At 39.7% G+C, this 17,540-nt stretch overlaps 1 protein-coding gene across 2 annotated transcripts in view; it reads right to left on the bottom strand.

The window, feature by feature from the left end:
• Positions 1-502: 502 nt before the first annotated feature.
• LOC149845681 (phosphatidate cytidylyltransferase 5, chloroplastic-like) overlaps positions 503-17,540 on the bottom strand; it is a 43,586-nt gene continuing 26,548 nt past the window's right edge. The window contains exons 7-8 of one of the 2 annotated variants that reach the window (XM_089995907.1): positions 1,774-1,907; positions 503-796 (exon numbers count right to left, since the gene is read on the bottom strand). In XM_089995907.1, coding sequence (XP_089852033.1) covers positions 1,816-1,907 — 92 coding nt within the window. In that variant the 3' untranslated portion in view covers positions 503-796; positions 1,774-1,815. Of the gene's footprint in view, positions 797-1,639; positions 1,908-17,540 lie in introns of those variants that run through there. The other variant, XM_089995906.1, reaches the window with a different exon arrangement.

The raw sequence follows: 17,540 nt of genomic DNA, 5'->3' as shown, positions 1-17,540 counted from the left end.
CCACATGGGGCTTAAGAGATATCTGGTAGGGGTCTGCCTAACCCTAGTTTGCCTTAAAAAAAGACACTCTCATCATATTTAAATTAAACGAGCACATAAAGCGAAGGTGCGGGAAAATTATTCTGACAAAGAGGACTTTTTTTATGCAGAGGTGCTGCATGCTTAGCTTGCAGCTTCACTACTGCTGAACATTCATCTTGGCATTTCTCGAGCTGGGCACCACACCCATCTTGATAAATGCCAAGATTGATGGCTGTCGGGCAGGTCACCGCATGCCCACCATACAGCGACGCTGCATATAATGTGAAGTCTTCGTGAAGGATAGTATACAAGGGGAAAGGACACGAGAGTGAAGTGGAGTATCCCTTGCTCTTACATTTATAGAAACACCTACTTAGAAACAAGAAATAATCTTGGTCCTTATCTATAACACGGTCTTAAGCTAGTTCGGGAACATGCATAGTCTTGACAACCAAAACTGTGCAGAAAGATTGTAAAAACTAGCTGAAGGTTGGTGATAATATCTCATAACCCCTCCACCATTGGAATGCTATTCAGAGTATTTTTTGTTACTATTACATTTGAAATGAAATGGACCTTGGCACATGTCAAATGGAGGATAAGAGGTCGGAACCTTGTAAGGATCCCTGTAACTATTGTTTCAGAAGCCATGCAATCAGCACAAGTGAATATGCTGTGTTGGGAATATTTTTTTCTGGCCCTACTTTTATTTTTGGGTATACAGTCCAACCTTTTACCTGATATTCCATGTCAGCTGCCACTTTCTCTGAAATTCCTGATACATGACCAGCTTTTCCTTGGGTTAATGTTGATTATGAAGACATAAACACATGATACCATGCAGAAACTTGACTTTAGACGTTCATTTTACTACTAAAAAAACAAAGTAATGCCTCCACAACTTGTATACACTTTTAACCACAAAGTCACAAGATTAATTGAGCTATTCACAAATAAGAAAAAACACCATAAATAACTGGACAAGTGACAGCGTCCATTTCATCCAGACCAATTAAATGTTGAATCATACTGGTTCACAAAAGCCAACGTTTTAGATGTTTATAACCAGTTAATGACAGAATAACCTCCATGTTTTCCTGGTGTAAAGCCCATTGAGTTACCTGAAACTTTTAAAACCTCCTATGCGATACACAGCAACCAATTTATGATGTCACAAAATCCATGTTTTCCCTATGTAAAAATGACAGTTACCATAAGCTTCTAAAAACCTCAGAAGCTTGTTCATCAGGAAGCTCACTTCTTTCATGGTTTTATATCTTTGATGGAAAGCTTCCCTCAAATATGAAACCAAAACTTCTGCTGATATTGGAAGTGCCCTTTTAATCAGACGAATTGTTTTTATCATGTCTTATAAAACCTACATATGATGATTACTTTCAGGCAAGAGGTTCAAAGATGCACTTAATAAAAGAAAAATACATCCTATTCGTTCCATTATCGCTTCCTCTTACGCTTTGTAAAACTCTCGGATGTTTCATGCATTAAGGCATTTTTAACAAAACTCACTTCTCACTTCCTGCTTCACCCATCACTTCCTGCTTCTTTGGTAACCATGACCCAGACAATGAAACATCAAAATATGGAAGGTACAGATTCACATCTTCAATTTGATGGGATTGTTGCTTCAATAATGCTTGATGAATAATATCTACCTCATTTGAACTACTAAAAAATAAACTAAGAAAGAATTCAAACAGTGACCACAAATTGGGCAAAAGAAAAGATTCTTACATTTGTACATTTTTGGTATGAACATGTACATAGAGTCTGAAGTCAAACGCCAAACAGAGGCAACCCCATTCTGACGAAGGAGTAGGCAAGTGCGCCAGTGAAAATATAGCTATCCACTCTGTCGAGCAAGCCTCCTGCACAACCATCCACATATTTCCTAAAATTACTAGATAATTTTATGCATGAAGTAAATACATGAAAAACAGAAGACAAATCTCTTGTAAGTTCGGAACCATATTTCAACATATTAAGTTTGTTTCCCGTGCACCACAACACGGAAAGGATAATACTTGATCCAGGCACAGAAAATGGCTGACAAGCATCACTCTATGAGAGAATATAACCAGAGAAATGAGAAGTATCAAGGAATATTTTATTGCTTCATGTCCTAATAACTTTGACAAATTTTTGTAATATTCTGCGATTTGAAGGGAAGGAAAAATAGTCAAAAGTTCTCATTTTTAAAGAACGCGAGTTTAATCTCATTAGAACTCATAAGAGTATGGCTCAGAAATACATTGGATTAATATCATCAACACAAAACTAAAAAAGAACAATGTTCATGCAACACAATCCAATTTGAATGAAATTAATAGATGAGAAAATACGAAAAGAACATTGGTGTCTAGTCTCCACCATGTTAATTATAAACTTGTTACAAGGTAAATTGTAAGAAGAATTCTCATTGAATGATTAGGCTAATCACAAATGTTAGATATATACCTTGTATATGACCACATTACTTATATAAATAGGAAAAAATACAAATACAAAGTATATAATGTCAAACATAGGGTAAAAGGATGACAATGACGCTGAAAGGTCAAAAAAGTTATTTTTTTTAGGGAATAAGCCTTTGAAAAGAAACAAGCCTGAGAATTTCAGGAAAATACTATAACAAACTGGTATATTTTCATTGGAAATTAGAAAATTTGGACTTGTTGATTTGAAGGAAGCCTACCTCAAAGCATGAGACAGACACCTTAAGGCACAACGGTAAGGAAATGAGGATTTTCCACGAAAGCACAAATGCTTGTAATAGGTGTCTAATAAAGACACTTCAATCATAACCCACAAAAGGGCATAAATGAGAGAACTGAGAAAATAATAAACTTTACTCCATTCACATGAAATGCTTAAAAAGCATTGTTACAAGGAGAGGGGAGTCACCTCTATTTATACACAATGAGAGATGGAGACAGAAGAGCTTTTAGAATTTAGAGAGCTCTTGAAGAGTCGTTGGTTGGAGCTAGTCCAATGGCTCTAATTGTAGCCGTTGGACTACCTCCAACGGCTATCAAAACTAGTCAAGGACTAGTTAAGTCTTGACTAGTTTTGATTCTAGTTCAAATTGAACTAGACAAAAATAAAAATACAAAAAAATGAAGAAAAGAAAGAGAAAATAAATAAATAAATAAATAAATATAAAATATTATATATTAAAATATATTATATTATTATATTATATATAATTACATTTATGCGTACACTTTTTAACACTCCCCCTCAAACTTATGATACAATGAGCGAAAGTTTATTTAAAAAGAAATGATATCTAGGAGCAGCGAGAAGTTTGGTGAAGAAATATGCTAATTGTTATTCTGATGTAACATGAGGCAAATCAATGGTTTTATGTAGATACTCCTCTCTCTCACATAGTGGCAAACCAATATATTTGGTGCGTTCATGAAATGTTCGGTTGTTGGCAATATAGATCACACTCTTGTCACAACACATTCATGAAGTTTTTGTCACTTCAACTCCCATGTCAGCCATCAGTCTTCTGAGCCAGACTACCTCCACTGTTGTGGTGGCCATGACTCAGTATTCAACTTTGGTTGACGAAAGACAGACATTTTGTTGCTTTTTGCACCGTCACAAAATCAAGAATTCACCTAAGAAAACACAAATCCAGTGGTTGAGTGCCTGTTATTGAGATCACCTCTCCAATCAGCATTAGTATAAGCAATTAAATCTAATGAAGATAAAGAAGATAAGAAGAGGCCTCATAAAAGGAAAGACTTAATATATCTAACAATACGCGAAATTGCTCCAATGCGAACAGAAGTGGGAGCGTGCTGAAATTGACTAGCTGTGTACATCATGTGTTATATCAACTCTAGTAATAGAGAGATAGGAAAGTGCTCCAATAAGCTGTCTGTAAGGAGTGAGAACGTCAAGTGGTTCTCTATCATCTATTTTCATTTTGGTGTTCACAACTTCTTGAGTATCCACTCTCTTATCATCTATAATTCTAGACCTTGAAACAATATAAAAAACAAACTTAGATTGAGATAATAAATAACCTTGAGGGGAATAAGCAACTTCAATTCCTAAAAAATATCTTAATAAACCTAAATCAGTCATTTCAAAATGATTTTTAAGGAGCTTTTTAATGTTTTCAACTCCCTATTTGTCTCCTCCGGTGATGATCATGTCATCCACATAAAGAAGAATAATAATAATCCCTGCATCAGAAATCTTAATAAACAAAGCAATGTCAGTAAGGCAAGTTCTGAATCCAATATCAAGTATAACATGACTAAACCTGTCATACCAGGCTTTTGACACCTATTTAAGACCATAAAAAGTTTTTTCTAAACGAAGAGCCTTACCCTTAGGAATACTTATACTAGGTGGTGCTTCCATATTCTTCAACTAAATTTCCATTGACAAAAGCATTTTTGACATCCATTTGAAATATGAGTCATTTTCTAATAGAGGTTAAGGCTATCAGGGTCCTAACTGTTAAAATGTAAACTTGTAAACATATATATAATAATATTATTATATTATTATATATAAATAATATTTTTTCTTTTTCTGTATTTTTTCTTTTTCTGTTTTTTGTATTTTGTCATCTAGTTCAATTTGAACTAGAATGACATAACTAGTCAAGTCTTAGTTAAGACTTGACTAGCAATAGAGTCGTTGGACTCTAGTCTAACGGCTCTATTTAGAGCCGTTGGACTGAGTCCAATGACTCTATTGAGTCCCTCATTCTCTCCCTCTCTCATACTGTGTGTATATATAGGGGTACAACCCCTCTTGTAAAGTATGTAAAATGATTCTTAAGCATTGCTTTCTCCTTGTTCAATAAAAGAATATTTTTATTCCTTTTTGTTTCCTTTTATACCCTTCTTAAGGGTTATGCTTAAATGTCTTGTTAAGACATCATTTCGAATATTAGTTCGTGTTTGGAAGATCATCATCTCATTTCATGGTATCAGAGCCGCGAAAGTATTAGACCTTGAAGAAAATCTGCCTCAGTTTCCGTGCCCATTTGCAAAAGTGTTCGCCACTTAAAGCGAAGTGTTTTATCACTTCGTTGGGAAAGATTCCACGTCTTGTTGTATTGTATCTCTTTCTTTTTCTCACTTCTCTTCTTGTTTCTCTTTTATCCCTATTCTTTCTCTCTCCATGTAATCGATGGATAACAATGATAAAGTCACCATCATGCCTATGAAATTGAGTGATACAAACTATGTAACATGGGATTCAATCATGAAGCACCATATATGAGAAAAAGGCCTATGGGCGATTGTGGATGGTTCTGATTCGGAAACAAAGCTATCTCTTACTAAAAAGGAGGGAGATAAAGAGGTTCCTCTATCGGAAGAAGAGAAAATCAAGGCTCTAGCCTCTTACGAAAAAAAATGGAAAGAGTGAAGAATATCTCATGCGAAGATAATGTCATGACTTATCAATAGCGTTGACATTAAAAAATGCTCAAGTCTTGCCAAGTTTGATCATGCCGATAAAGCATGGAAAACAATTAAAAATATGTATTCCCTTAAAGATATTGCACACGTGTACAATCTCCAAGAAAAAGTTTGAATGATGACCGAAGGAGACAAAACAATTCGTGAATATTACAATGGTTTGTCCGGACTTTGGGAAGAACTTTCCCTTTTAGAACCAAAGTGGCATTGTGCCGAAGACATCGAGCTTCGTAAAAAACAACTCAATGTTGAATATTTTTACCAGTTTATAACTGGATTGAGGTCGGAATTTGAAACCACTAAATCAACCCTACTTCACCGGGGAAAATTCCTTCTATTGTTGAAAGTATTGAAGAATTAACAATGGAAGAAAATCGTCTCCTAAAAGGTTCTTCTAAAACTGAAGATAATTTTGTTCTAGTTGTGTCTAGACTAGGGAATCATGTTCGATCTTATAGACCTCCTTACTTTAATCGTCAAAATGGGGACTATGACAAGAAAAAAATTATTTGTCATCATTGTCATGAATTGGGACACTACAGGCCACAATGTCCCAAACTTAAGGAACTGAGAGAGAAAAGAGTTGTGATTGCTGGATCGGAGCCCAAAGATCAAGATGCACTAGTTTCCATGGCCCAACTAATGGAGATTCTTCAACCTCTCATCAAAAGTGCCTCTTCTTTATCTGAAGCTTCAACCGGCGCAGCAACCTCATTTTTTTCCGATCCAGGTAAAATTTCTTGGCTCCTTGACTCCGGTGCATCTTTTCATGTGACCCCAAATAATCAAAGTCTATCAGAATGTGTTAAAAACAAAACAAGTGTGTCAAAGGTCTTTACAACCGATGAGACTTCTCTTGAAATAGAAGGAATAGAAAATTTTGAAAAAAATTATAAAACAAAAAAAATTTCTATTTCAGAAATTAGATATGTTCCCAAATTAAATTTAAATCTTTTATCTGTATCTCAAATTTCTGACTATGGGTGTAATATTTCTTTTTCTTTTCATGGTTGTTGGGTACATGATCGTCAGTCAGGCAAGCTGATTGGGGAAGGCCATAGAGAATGAGAACTCTATTACATGAATTTTTTGGAAATGCCGAAGAATGTTTTTTGCTATAATATTCAGAAAATTGAGTTGGAACTGTGGCATAAGAGACTTGGTCACCCACATATAGCCAAAATCCAACTTTTTCCAAATCTAGGAAAATTTTGTAACTCTAAATCATTTGACTGTAAAAATTGTATTCTTGGCAAAATGAAAAGATTACCATTTCATAACAGAACTTTTTTCTCTTCAAGACCACTTGAATTAGTACACTCGGATGTTTGGGGTCCTGCACCAGTAATTTCTAAAGGAGGATTTGCTTACTATGTTATTTTTGTCGATGATTTCTCTCGACATGCGTGGATTTACTTTCTTAAACATAAGTCTGAAGTATTTTCATACTTTTAAACATTTCATAATATGGTTAAAAATAAGTTTCAAAATGATATTACCATTTTTCGCACAGATTCAGAGAGAGAGAGTTTTTATCCACAAATTTTAAAAATTATCTTAAGTCACATGGCATCACATATCAAAGATCTTGTCCTTATACACCTCAACAAAATGGGCTGGCAGAACGTAAACATCGCCATATTATGGAAACCACTAGGACTTTATTAATAGCAAATCAAGTCCCGAAAGACTTTTGGGCAGAAACTGCCTTAACTGCTACCTATCTGATTAATAGGATGTCATCCTCTTCTTTACAAAATATCACTCTCATTGAAAAACTTATGAATGTTTCTCCAGACTACTCTAGACTAAGAATATTTGGGTACAAATGTTTCATATTTACTGACAAAAATGCTAAACTTTCCCCTCATGCGATTCCCTGTGCCTTTCTAGGATATGCTAAAAATCAGAAAGGTTATAAGTGTTTTGACTTCAAAAATAATAGATTATATGTGTCTAGAAATGTTTCATTTTTCGAAAAGGAGAGCTTCTTTGATTTTGAAAAACCAAAGGAAGACACTGAGTACTCTTTTTTGTTAGATCTGACATCAAAATTTGATAAATATGATCTTGACTATAACTTTGATAATGATCAAGGAATTATTGATCTTGATCATAATGCTGACAATGAAGAAGTTCATAGAGACACTAGTATCCAATATTCCAGGCGACAAGGGTCTAAACCTCCATGTGCACTCGAAAAATATTCTGACATTCCAACTAAACGATCGTCCTGAGTCTCGAGGCCTCCTGAAAAGTTTGTGTCATACGAGTCCTCACCTACATATAGGGCAGTCATTGCATTAATTCACTCATATGAAGAACCATCTACATATGTCCAAGCAAAAAATGATGTCAAATGGATAGAAGCCATGAAAGTTGAATTAGATGCACCAAAAAAAGGCTTCTACATGGACTATTCAAGATCTTCCTCCAAGGAAGAAAACTATAGGATGTCGATGGGTTTATAAAATTAAAACCAAGAGTGATGATACTCTTGAAAGATATAAAGCCTGATTAGTAGCCAAAGGTTATGCCCAAGAATATAACATTGATTATGAAGAAACCTTTGCTCCTGTGGCTCGTATGACAACTGTTAGAACCTTAATTGCCTTAGCCTCTATCAAGAAATGGTCCATTTTCCAAATGGATGTCAAAAATGTCTTTTTAAATGGAAAGCTAGTTGAAGAAGTATACATGGAACCCCCTCTTGGTCTAAGTATTCCTAAGGGTAAAACCCTTCGCTTAGAAAAAGCCCTTTATAGACTTAAACAAGCACCAAAAACTTGGTATAATAGGTTTAGTCGTGTTATGATTGATATTGGTTTTTAATTCTGTTTAACTGACACTGTTTTGTTTGTTAAGAATTCTGATGCAAGAATCATTGTGCTTCTTCTTTATGTGGATGATATAATCATCACTAGAAGCGATGAACAGGGAGTTGAAACAATCAAAATACTTCTTAAATCTCATTTTGAAATGACTGATTTAGGCTTATTGAGATATTTTTTAGGCATTGAAGTTGCTTATTCTCCTAGAAGATATTTATTATCTCAGACTAAATTTACTTTTGACATTGTTTCCAGGTCTGGTATTACTGATGATAAGAAAGTAGATACTCCAAAAGTTGTTAACGTTAAAATGAAGATTGATGATGGAGAACTTCTTGCCTGTCACGGGCCTATTTCCTTGAATGGGCCAGCGCGGCGCGACGGTCCTTCCTTACCGCCGCAAGCCTACTCGTCAGCTCGCTTGCCGGTCGCGGAAGCTTGTAATCAGAGTGCAAGAGAGCAAGAGAGAATAGAGGGAGAGAAATTGCAATCACAACGAGGGTGAACAAAAGAAAGCTCAACGCATTTAATTCATTCACAATTTTGCCCGCAGGCGATTACAGTTCAAGTATACGGGCTGCCCCTTCGGGGTATTGATTCACCTGAACCGGGCAGCTTACATCAGACTCAACAAAAGCAAAACAGACTCTAGCGCAACTGTACACTGTAAGTCGCAAGGGAACATGCTCCCCCCTTCAAATCATGCACCGTCCTCGGCGCCATCTGTTTCGTGGTAAGCCCTGACTTCAGCCGGGTAGCGGCTGTTCATTCGAAATGCAGGCTCCCACGTTGGTTCTGTTGTTTCCTCCCACTGCACCAAGTATTTCTTCGCTTGCCCCAAGTAGTTGACCTTGTGGCGAAGGATCTGACTGAGGTGCTTCTCGGCCCGTTGTGCTGCCGGGGCCCTTTGCATGATGGGAGCGCGTTGTGGCACACTGCGTTCTGGGTCTCCATCATCTGGATGGAACTGCTTGAGGTTGCACACGTGGAACACCGGGTGCACCTTGAAGTCTGGGGGCAACTCCAACTTGTATGCCAGCTTGCCCACCTTCTTTGTGATGGTGAAGGGTCCCTCATACTTTCTGAGTAGTCCGCGGTGCCGCCCGCGGAAGATGCCTGTGCGACCAGGATATAGCTTCACCAACACTTGGTCCCTAACTTGGAACCCTGCAGGCCGACGGTGTTTGTCCGCCCACTTCTTCATTCTCTTCGCCGCTTTGTGTAAGAATGCCTTCGCCAACTCATTCTACTCGTGCCAGTCGCGAACAAACTGATAGGCGAAGGATGGCCTTCCCTTTTCTTGTGCGGCAAGAGTGTGCGGGGTCAGTGGCTGCTGCCCCGTGGCTATCTCAAACGGGCTGTGGCCTGAAGATTCGCTCTTCTGCAGATTATAACAAAACTGTGCCACATCAAGGAGCTTCACCCAATTTTTCTGATTGGCACTAACAAAGTGCATAAGGTATTGCTCCAGTATCCCGTTGATGCGCTCTGTCTGCCCATCTGTCTGTGGATGGAAGCTTGTTGAAAACAGCAAATCAGAGCCAAGTAGCCGAAATACTTCACGCCAGAACTTGCCCGTGAAGCGAACATCGCGATCGCTCACAATGCTCTTTGGTATGCCCCAGTGCTTTACCACATGCTTTACGAACAACTCTGCAGTCTTCTCTGCAGGGCACTCCTTGGAAGCTGAGATAAAGGTGACATACTTTGAGAAACGATCTACCACGACCAAAATAGAATGAGGCCCTCTACCTTTGGCAGACTAACAATAAAGTCCATAGAGATGCTTTTCCAAGGACGTTCTGGAATTGGTAGAGGCTCAAGGAGACCGACAGCCTCTGGTTTGTCCCCTTATCTTGCTGGCAGATGAGGCATGTCCGCACATACCCCTCAATATCATCTCTCATCTGCGGCCAATAGTAGCCACACTCAAGGAGTGCTAAGGTCCGCTCCTGGCCAGGATGGCCGGCCCATAGTGTATCATGGCACTCTTTGAGTAGCTCTCGGCGAAGGCTTCCCCACCGTGGTACAAAGATGCGTCCCCCTTTTGTTACGAGGAGGCCGTCCTGTAGCCAAAATCGCCGAGTCTTCCCTGCCTGCGCCAGAGAAACAAGGTGTTGTGCGGTCGGATCCTGCTGCGTACCCTCGCGGATGCGGCTCAGCAATGCACCCTCCAAATGCACTTCAGAAGGCTCTGCGCGCGCAGAAGCTAATTCAGCCCTACGGCTCAGGGCATCCGCCACAACATTGGTTTTTCCAACCTTGTACTCTAAGGCAAAGTCGAACTCAGCCAAAAACATTTGCCATCGAGCTTGCTTGGGCGTCAACTTCTTTTGCGTCTGAAAATAGCTCGTGGTCACATTGTCCGTCTTGACGATAAACTCGGCACCCAAAAGGTAGTGCCGCCAGGTCCTGAGGCAATACACAATGGCGGTCATCTCACGTTCGTGCACTGTGTAACGCCTCTCTGCATCCTTCAGCTTGCGACTCTCATATGCGATCGGATGACCATCTTGCATAATAACTTCGCCAATGGCAAAGTCTGAGGCATCCGTGTGGACTTCGAAGGGTCTCGAATGATCAGGCAGTCGCAGCACTGGCTCTCTCACTAAGGCTTTCTTCAAGCCCTCGAAGGCATCTTGGCACGCTCCTGTCCAGAGCCATACCCGATTCTTCTTCAACAAATCTGTGAGGGGCGCAGCAATGAGGGAATAACCTTCGATGAAACGTCGATAATAATTTGCCAAGCCGAGGAATGACCGCAATTCTGCCACTTTGCTTGGCGGAACCCATTCCTGGATGGCCCTTATCTTCTGCCCATCCATACGCAGCACACCACGCCCCACAACGTGGCCAAGGAAGCTGATCTCCTCCTGCCCGAAGAGACACTTCTCTCGTTTAACACAGATGTCATTCTCCTTCAGCACCTGAAACACTGTTCGCAAGTGCCCGACATGTTCCTCCATGTTACTGCTGTAGATCATGATATCATCCAGATAGACTACCACAAACTTGTCTAAGTAAGGGTAGAAGATCTGGTTCATTAAAGTCGTGAACGTGGCTGGAGCATTTATCAACCCGAATGACATTACTAGAAATTCGTAAGCACCATAACGGGTGACACAAGTTGTTTTCGGCTCATCACCTTCAGCAATCCTCACCTGCCAGTAACCCGATCGCAGATCTAACTTGGAAAAGATACGGGCACTGCCTAGCTGATCGAACAAGTCCGCTATCAATGGCAATGGGTACTTGTTCTTCACCGTGACCTTGTTCAAAGCACGGTAATTCACACATAACCGTTTAGAGCCATCATGTTTCATCTAGAAAAGGACCGGGGCACCAAATGGGGCTTTTGATGGACGAACAATGCCTGCATCCAACATCTCATCTAGCTGCCTGCGCAGCTCTTTCAACTCTGCTGGCCCATACGGTATGGAACCATTGCGAGAGGCTTTGCTCCCGGGGTCAACTCAATCTTATGGTCGACCTCGCGTCTTGGCGGAAGATGCTTTGGCAATTCCGGGGGCATCACCCCTCGAAACTCCTCCAACAGTGGGGCTAGGGTCGGTGGCACTGCTGCTTCCACCTTCCCTTCCTCTGCGCGCACTGCCACTAAGAATGTCTGCTCCCCATGCTTGACACCCTTCTTTAGTTGCATTGCCGACAACACTGAAGACTTGCCTTTCTGCGTAAGGCACTGCACTGTGTGGGACAGGTCTGACTCCATGATCGTCAGCGTGTTGAATTTTGGCAACATCATAACATTCTGGCTTCGCAGAAACTCCATACCCAAAATCATCTTGAAATCGTCCAAGGGCACCACAGAGAAGTTGGCTTTACCGACCCAACTTCCCACTTGAATAGCCACATCCCTTGCTTCACCAAGGATGGGCTTGGCCTCAGAGTTTACCGTTTTAATGGTCCTCTGCTTTGGCCCATGCTTCAAGCCCAACCGCTCTGCCTCTTCCCGCGAGACAAAGTTGTGTGTGGCCCCGGAGTCTATCATTACTGAAGTAGACTTTCCATTCATAATAACTTCAGCGTACATGAGTTCCTTACTGACCTGCATGTTTTTAGCTGCACAACTTCTGGTTGCATTAATCGATCGCATGGCACCCATCCTCGGTTGCATGGTCTCAGTGTCGCTGCATTCTTCCTGTGCAGCATTGGCTTGCCCGTCGTCCTTTACAAGGTGCTTTGGGCATTGCCGGGCGATATGTCTATCACCACATAACCAACATGTCACAACCGCACCCTTGTTGCTGTTGTTATGCTTTGTGTAGTTCTGTTTCTTTTCGGATTGATGGCGTGTCGACGCCTCACCTTTATCGTTGCGCTGCTCATCCTTCTTGCCTCCGTGGTCAGGCTTCTTCCCAACTTTGGATGATGGGGTGAAAGGCTTGCGCTGAGTGTCAACTAAGCGCTCAGCCGCCACATATGCATCTTCCAAAATACGGGGGTTACTCCTTTCCACTTCAGACTGTGCCCATGGTTGAAGCCCCACAATGAACCAGTTGAGCATGTCGTCTTCTGGCATGTTAGGTATCTCCAGCATAAGCTTCTGGAACGTTCTGACATAGTCTTGCAACGAACCAGTATGTTTGAGCTCACGAACCATCCGGTAAGCCTGTCTCTGCGCATTTCTTGGCATGAAGTAGTTGCGCAACTCTACTTTGAAGTCGTCAAAGGTGTCTATCACACATTGACCCCTCTCCATGTCATTGCGTTTCCGCCTCCACCAAGCGATGGCATCACCATCAAGTAAGGCCGCTGCAGCCTTGATCCTCAGATCTTCGAGGGTCACATTCTGGATATCCAAGTAGTCTTCTACTTGGAACAAAAAGTTCTCAATGGCCTTGTTGTCGCGAGAGCCATTGAATTTTGCGGGTCTAGGTACATCAATCCTTGATGGTCTCTCACCATTTCCGCCATACAGGGTCACCGTCTGCTGCAACGTACGGTTCCTCAACTCAAGATCGGTTACTGTAGTCATCAACGAAGTGACCTGCCCCATTAGTAAGTTCACCTGCTCTTGCAGGCTCGCCACCACATCATTCAATCCATTGAATGATTCACATGCGCGTGAAATCGCTTCATCATGAGAAGTCACATCTTCCACCAGCTTATTAACAGTTGCAACCAACTCTTCTTGGCCCCGAGGTGAACCCATCTCCTCAGTTCCGGCAACTGCCTTGCCCTTGGTGTTGCGCAAGTGTTGATAAGGCGCCACGATGTCTTGCTCACAAATCGCAGCCTGTCGGCGTGTCTGTCGACACCGACTCCGGAGTCCCTTCCCCAGCACGAGAACGGGCTCTGGTACCACTTGTCACGGGCCTATTTCCTTCAATGGGCCAGCGCGGCGCGACGGTCCTTCCTTACCGCCGCAAGCCTACTCGTCAGCTCGTTTGCCGGTCGCGAAAACTTGTAATCAGAGTGCAAGAGAGCAAGAGAGAATAGAGGGAGAGAAATTGCAATCACAAGAAGCAATCACAACGAGGGTGAACAAAAGAAAGCTCAACGCATTTAATTCATTCACAATTTTGCCCGCAGGCGATTACAGTTAAGTATACGGGCTGCCCCTTCGGGGTATTGATTCACCTGAACTGGGCAGCTTACATCAGACTCAACAAAAGCAAAACAGACTCTAGCGCAACTGTACACTGTAAGTCGCAAGGGAACATTGTCGATCCTACTCCTTAGAGACAGCTTGTCGGGGCACTTTCCTATCTATCCATTACCAGACTAGATACAACACATGTTGTTCACACAACAAGCTAGTTTCAACATGCTCCTACTTCTGTTAATATGGGAGCAATCATGCGTATTATCAGATACATCCAGTCATCTCTTTCACGAGGACTTTTCTTGTCTTCTTCCTCCTCTCTTGATTTACTTGCATATGCTGATGCCGATTGGGGAGGTGATCCCAATAACAGGCACTCAACCACTGGTTTTTGTGTCTTTTTAGGTGAATCATTAATCTCGTGGAGGTGCAAAAAGTGACAGAAGGTATCTCTATCATCCACCGAAGCTGAATATAGAGCTATGACAACCACGATCATGGAAGTAGTTTGGCTCCGACGACTGTTTGCTGACATGGGAGCTGAAGCAACAAAAGCTTCACAGATGTGCTGTGACAACAAAAGTGTGATCTACATTGCAAGTAACAAAACATTCCACGAACGCACCAAACACATCAAAATGGATTGTCACTACGTCAGAGAGGAATATCTACATTGAACAATTGATTTGCCATATGTTACTTTAGAATATCAGTTAGCAGACTTCTTTACAAAGCCTCTCGTTGCTCCCCGATTTCACTTTCTCTTAGACAAACTTTCGCTCATTGTACCGTAAGTTTGAGGGGGAGTGTTAAAATGTAAACTTGTAAACATATATATATAGTAATATTATTATATATATAAATAATATTTTTTCTTTTTCTATATTTTTTCTTTTTCTATATTTTTTATTTTTCTACTTTTTGTATTTTGTATTTTGTATTTTGTCATCTAGTTCAATTTGAACTAGAATGACATAACTAGTCAAGTCTTAGTTAAGACTTGACTAGCTATTAGTCGTTGGACTCTAGTCTAACGACTCTATTTAGAGCTGTTGGACTGAGTCCAACAACTCTATTGAGTCCCTCATTCTCTCCCTCTCTCATACTGTGTATATATAGGGGTACAACCCCTCTTGTAAAGTATGTAAAATGCTTCTTAAGCATTGCTTTCTCCTTGTTCAATAAAAGAATATTTTTATTCCTTTTTTGTTTTCTTTTATACCCTTCTTAAGAGTTATGCTTAAATGTCTTGTTAAGACATCATTTCGAATCTCAGTTCGTGTTTGGAAGATCATCATCTCATTTCACTAACTGTGGTCATCCTAGCAACTGGAGCAAAGTTAATTGATATCATACTCTTGGGAATACCCCTTGGCCACTAATCTGACTTTATATATTTCATGAGTTTCATCACTCTTGGTTTTAATCTTATAAACCTACCTACAACCTATAGGTTTCTTTCCTTTTGAAATATCTTAAATAGTCCAAGTGTTAGCCCTTTCTAATGCTTTTAATTCTGCCCTCGTTGCATCTACCCATTCTATATGATTTTTGGCTTGAGTATAGGATGAAGGTTTTATATACGAGTGTATTAATGCAATAAATGCCTTATATGTGGGTGAAAAAGATTCATAGGACACAAATTTACCGGGAGGTTTAGAAACTCTGAATGACTTTCTAGCATGTGCTTCTGAATAGTTTTCTAATGCACATGAAAGATTGGATTCTCTACGTCTCGAGTATTGTAAACTTGTCTCTATGGGCTTGTCTTTATTAATAACATTATGTTCAGAATCAACAATACCTTGACCATCGTCTAGGTCATATTCATAGTCACATCCATCTGATTTCAAAGTCAAATCTATCAAAAAAGAATATTTGGTTACTTGGTATTTTTAAAATAAAAAAAAAACTTTCTTTTTTCAAGAAGGATACATTTCTTAATACATATAATATTTCATTTTTAAAATCAAACCAGTCCTTTTGATTATCTTCATAACCTAAGAAGGCACAAGTAATGACATGGGGGGAGAGTTTAACATTTTTTTTTTGTGAAGAGAAAACATTTGCATCCAAAAACTCTCAATCTAGAGTAATCAGGAGATAAATTTAACAAGTTTTTCAATTCGAGTTATATTTTTCAAAAAAGAAGATGGCATTCGTCCAATGAGATAGGTAGCAGTTAGGGTTGCTTCAGCCAAAAACACTTTTGGAATTTGGTTTGCTATCAATAAAGTCCTAGTGGTTTTCATAATATGTCGGCGTTTTCGTTCGACCAAACCATTTTGTTGTAGTGTGTGTGGGCAAGATCTTTGATGTGTGATGCCTTGTAAATTGACATGGTTTTTTAATTCTTTTGATAAAAATTATCCCCATGAATCAGTGCGAAGAATTAAAATATCATTTTGAAATTTATTTTTAGCCATTTTGTGAAATGTTTGAATATGCAAAAATATCTCTGATTTATGTTTAAGTAGATCCAAGTATGCCTAGAGAAGTCATCAACAAAAATTACATAATATGTGTATCTGCCTTTTGATATGACCGGAGAGGGACCCCGAAAGTCCTAATGTATTAACTCAAGTGGTCTAAATGAAACAAAAGTTCTATCATGAAATGGTAATCTCTTTATTTTATCAAGAATAAATTCTTTATAAGAAAAATTTTCAGAATTACAAAAATTTCCTAAACTTGGAAAGTGTTGAATTTTGGATATACGAGGTGTTAAAATGTATCTCCTAAAATCGTTGATGTAAATATAAATATATATACTTAAATACTTAGAGATACATATACATATAATATTTATATGTATATGTATCTCTATATATATATAACTATATATATTTATATATATTATTTTCCTTTTTGTTCACCCGATAAGGGTATTATTGTAAATTTCCTTCTTGCGCATATTCCAATAGGAATATGTTGTACCTTTTCTTTTTTATTTTTTGTATCCTTTTTATTTTTTTATTTTTATTCTTTTCACCTTTTCACAAAAGGTGCATTGGGGATCCCCCAATAGAGTCGTTGGGGGTCCCCAACGGTCACAAAAGTGACCATTGGGGGCTCCCCAACGGTCACAAAAGTGACCATTGGGGGCTCCCCAACGATTCCTTTGGGAGCCCCTTTGCACCCCCTTCTTCTTGTATAAATAGGGGTGTTCCCCTCTTGTTTTTCCTAAGCCTGAGAGTCTCAAGCATTCGGTTCATTCTATAAAATACATGCCATTGTGCATGTTTATTATTTTTACGCTTTTGCGTATTTTGTTCAAGTGTTGTGAGAGTGCCTTCGTGCACATCTTTTCTATATTTTTTGTGCTCGTATGCGTATTGTCTTCTCATAGACAATTTTACATGGTATCAGAGCAAGGTTGATTATTGAAGATTGTGGGATTCTCCTTTTTCGAGTGCCTCGAAAAACGTGCCTTCCGATCTTTGGAGTTTGAAGTGGTGAATCTCTCTTCTCAAATATTTTAGAAGAATCTTGTGCAAAGTTGGTGTTGAAAATATTGTGTTGGTACGCTTTTTTCTCTATCTCTTTTCTCTCTAATGGGCGAAAAAGAGTCCCATTTTGCTCTTGGTTTCAAATTAAATGGGTCAAACTATCATGTTTGGGCCGGAAATATGGAGGCTCATATAAAAG

This window comes from Nuphar pumila, chromosome 2 (genome assembly GCF_984573655.1).
Source record: "Nuphar pumila chromosome 2, dmNupPumi1.hap1.1, whole genome shotgun sequence".
Taxonomy (NCBI): Eukaryota; Viridiplantae; Streptophyta; class Magnoliopsida; order Nymphaeales; family Nymphaeaceae; genus Nuphar; species Nuphar pumila.
This window is presented reverse-complemented; position numbering and strand designations above follow the sequence as displayed.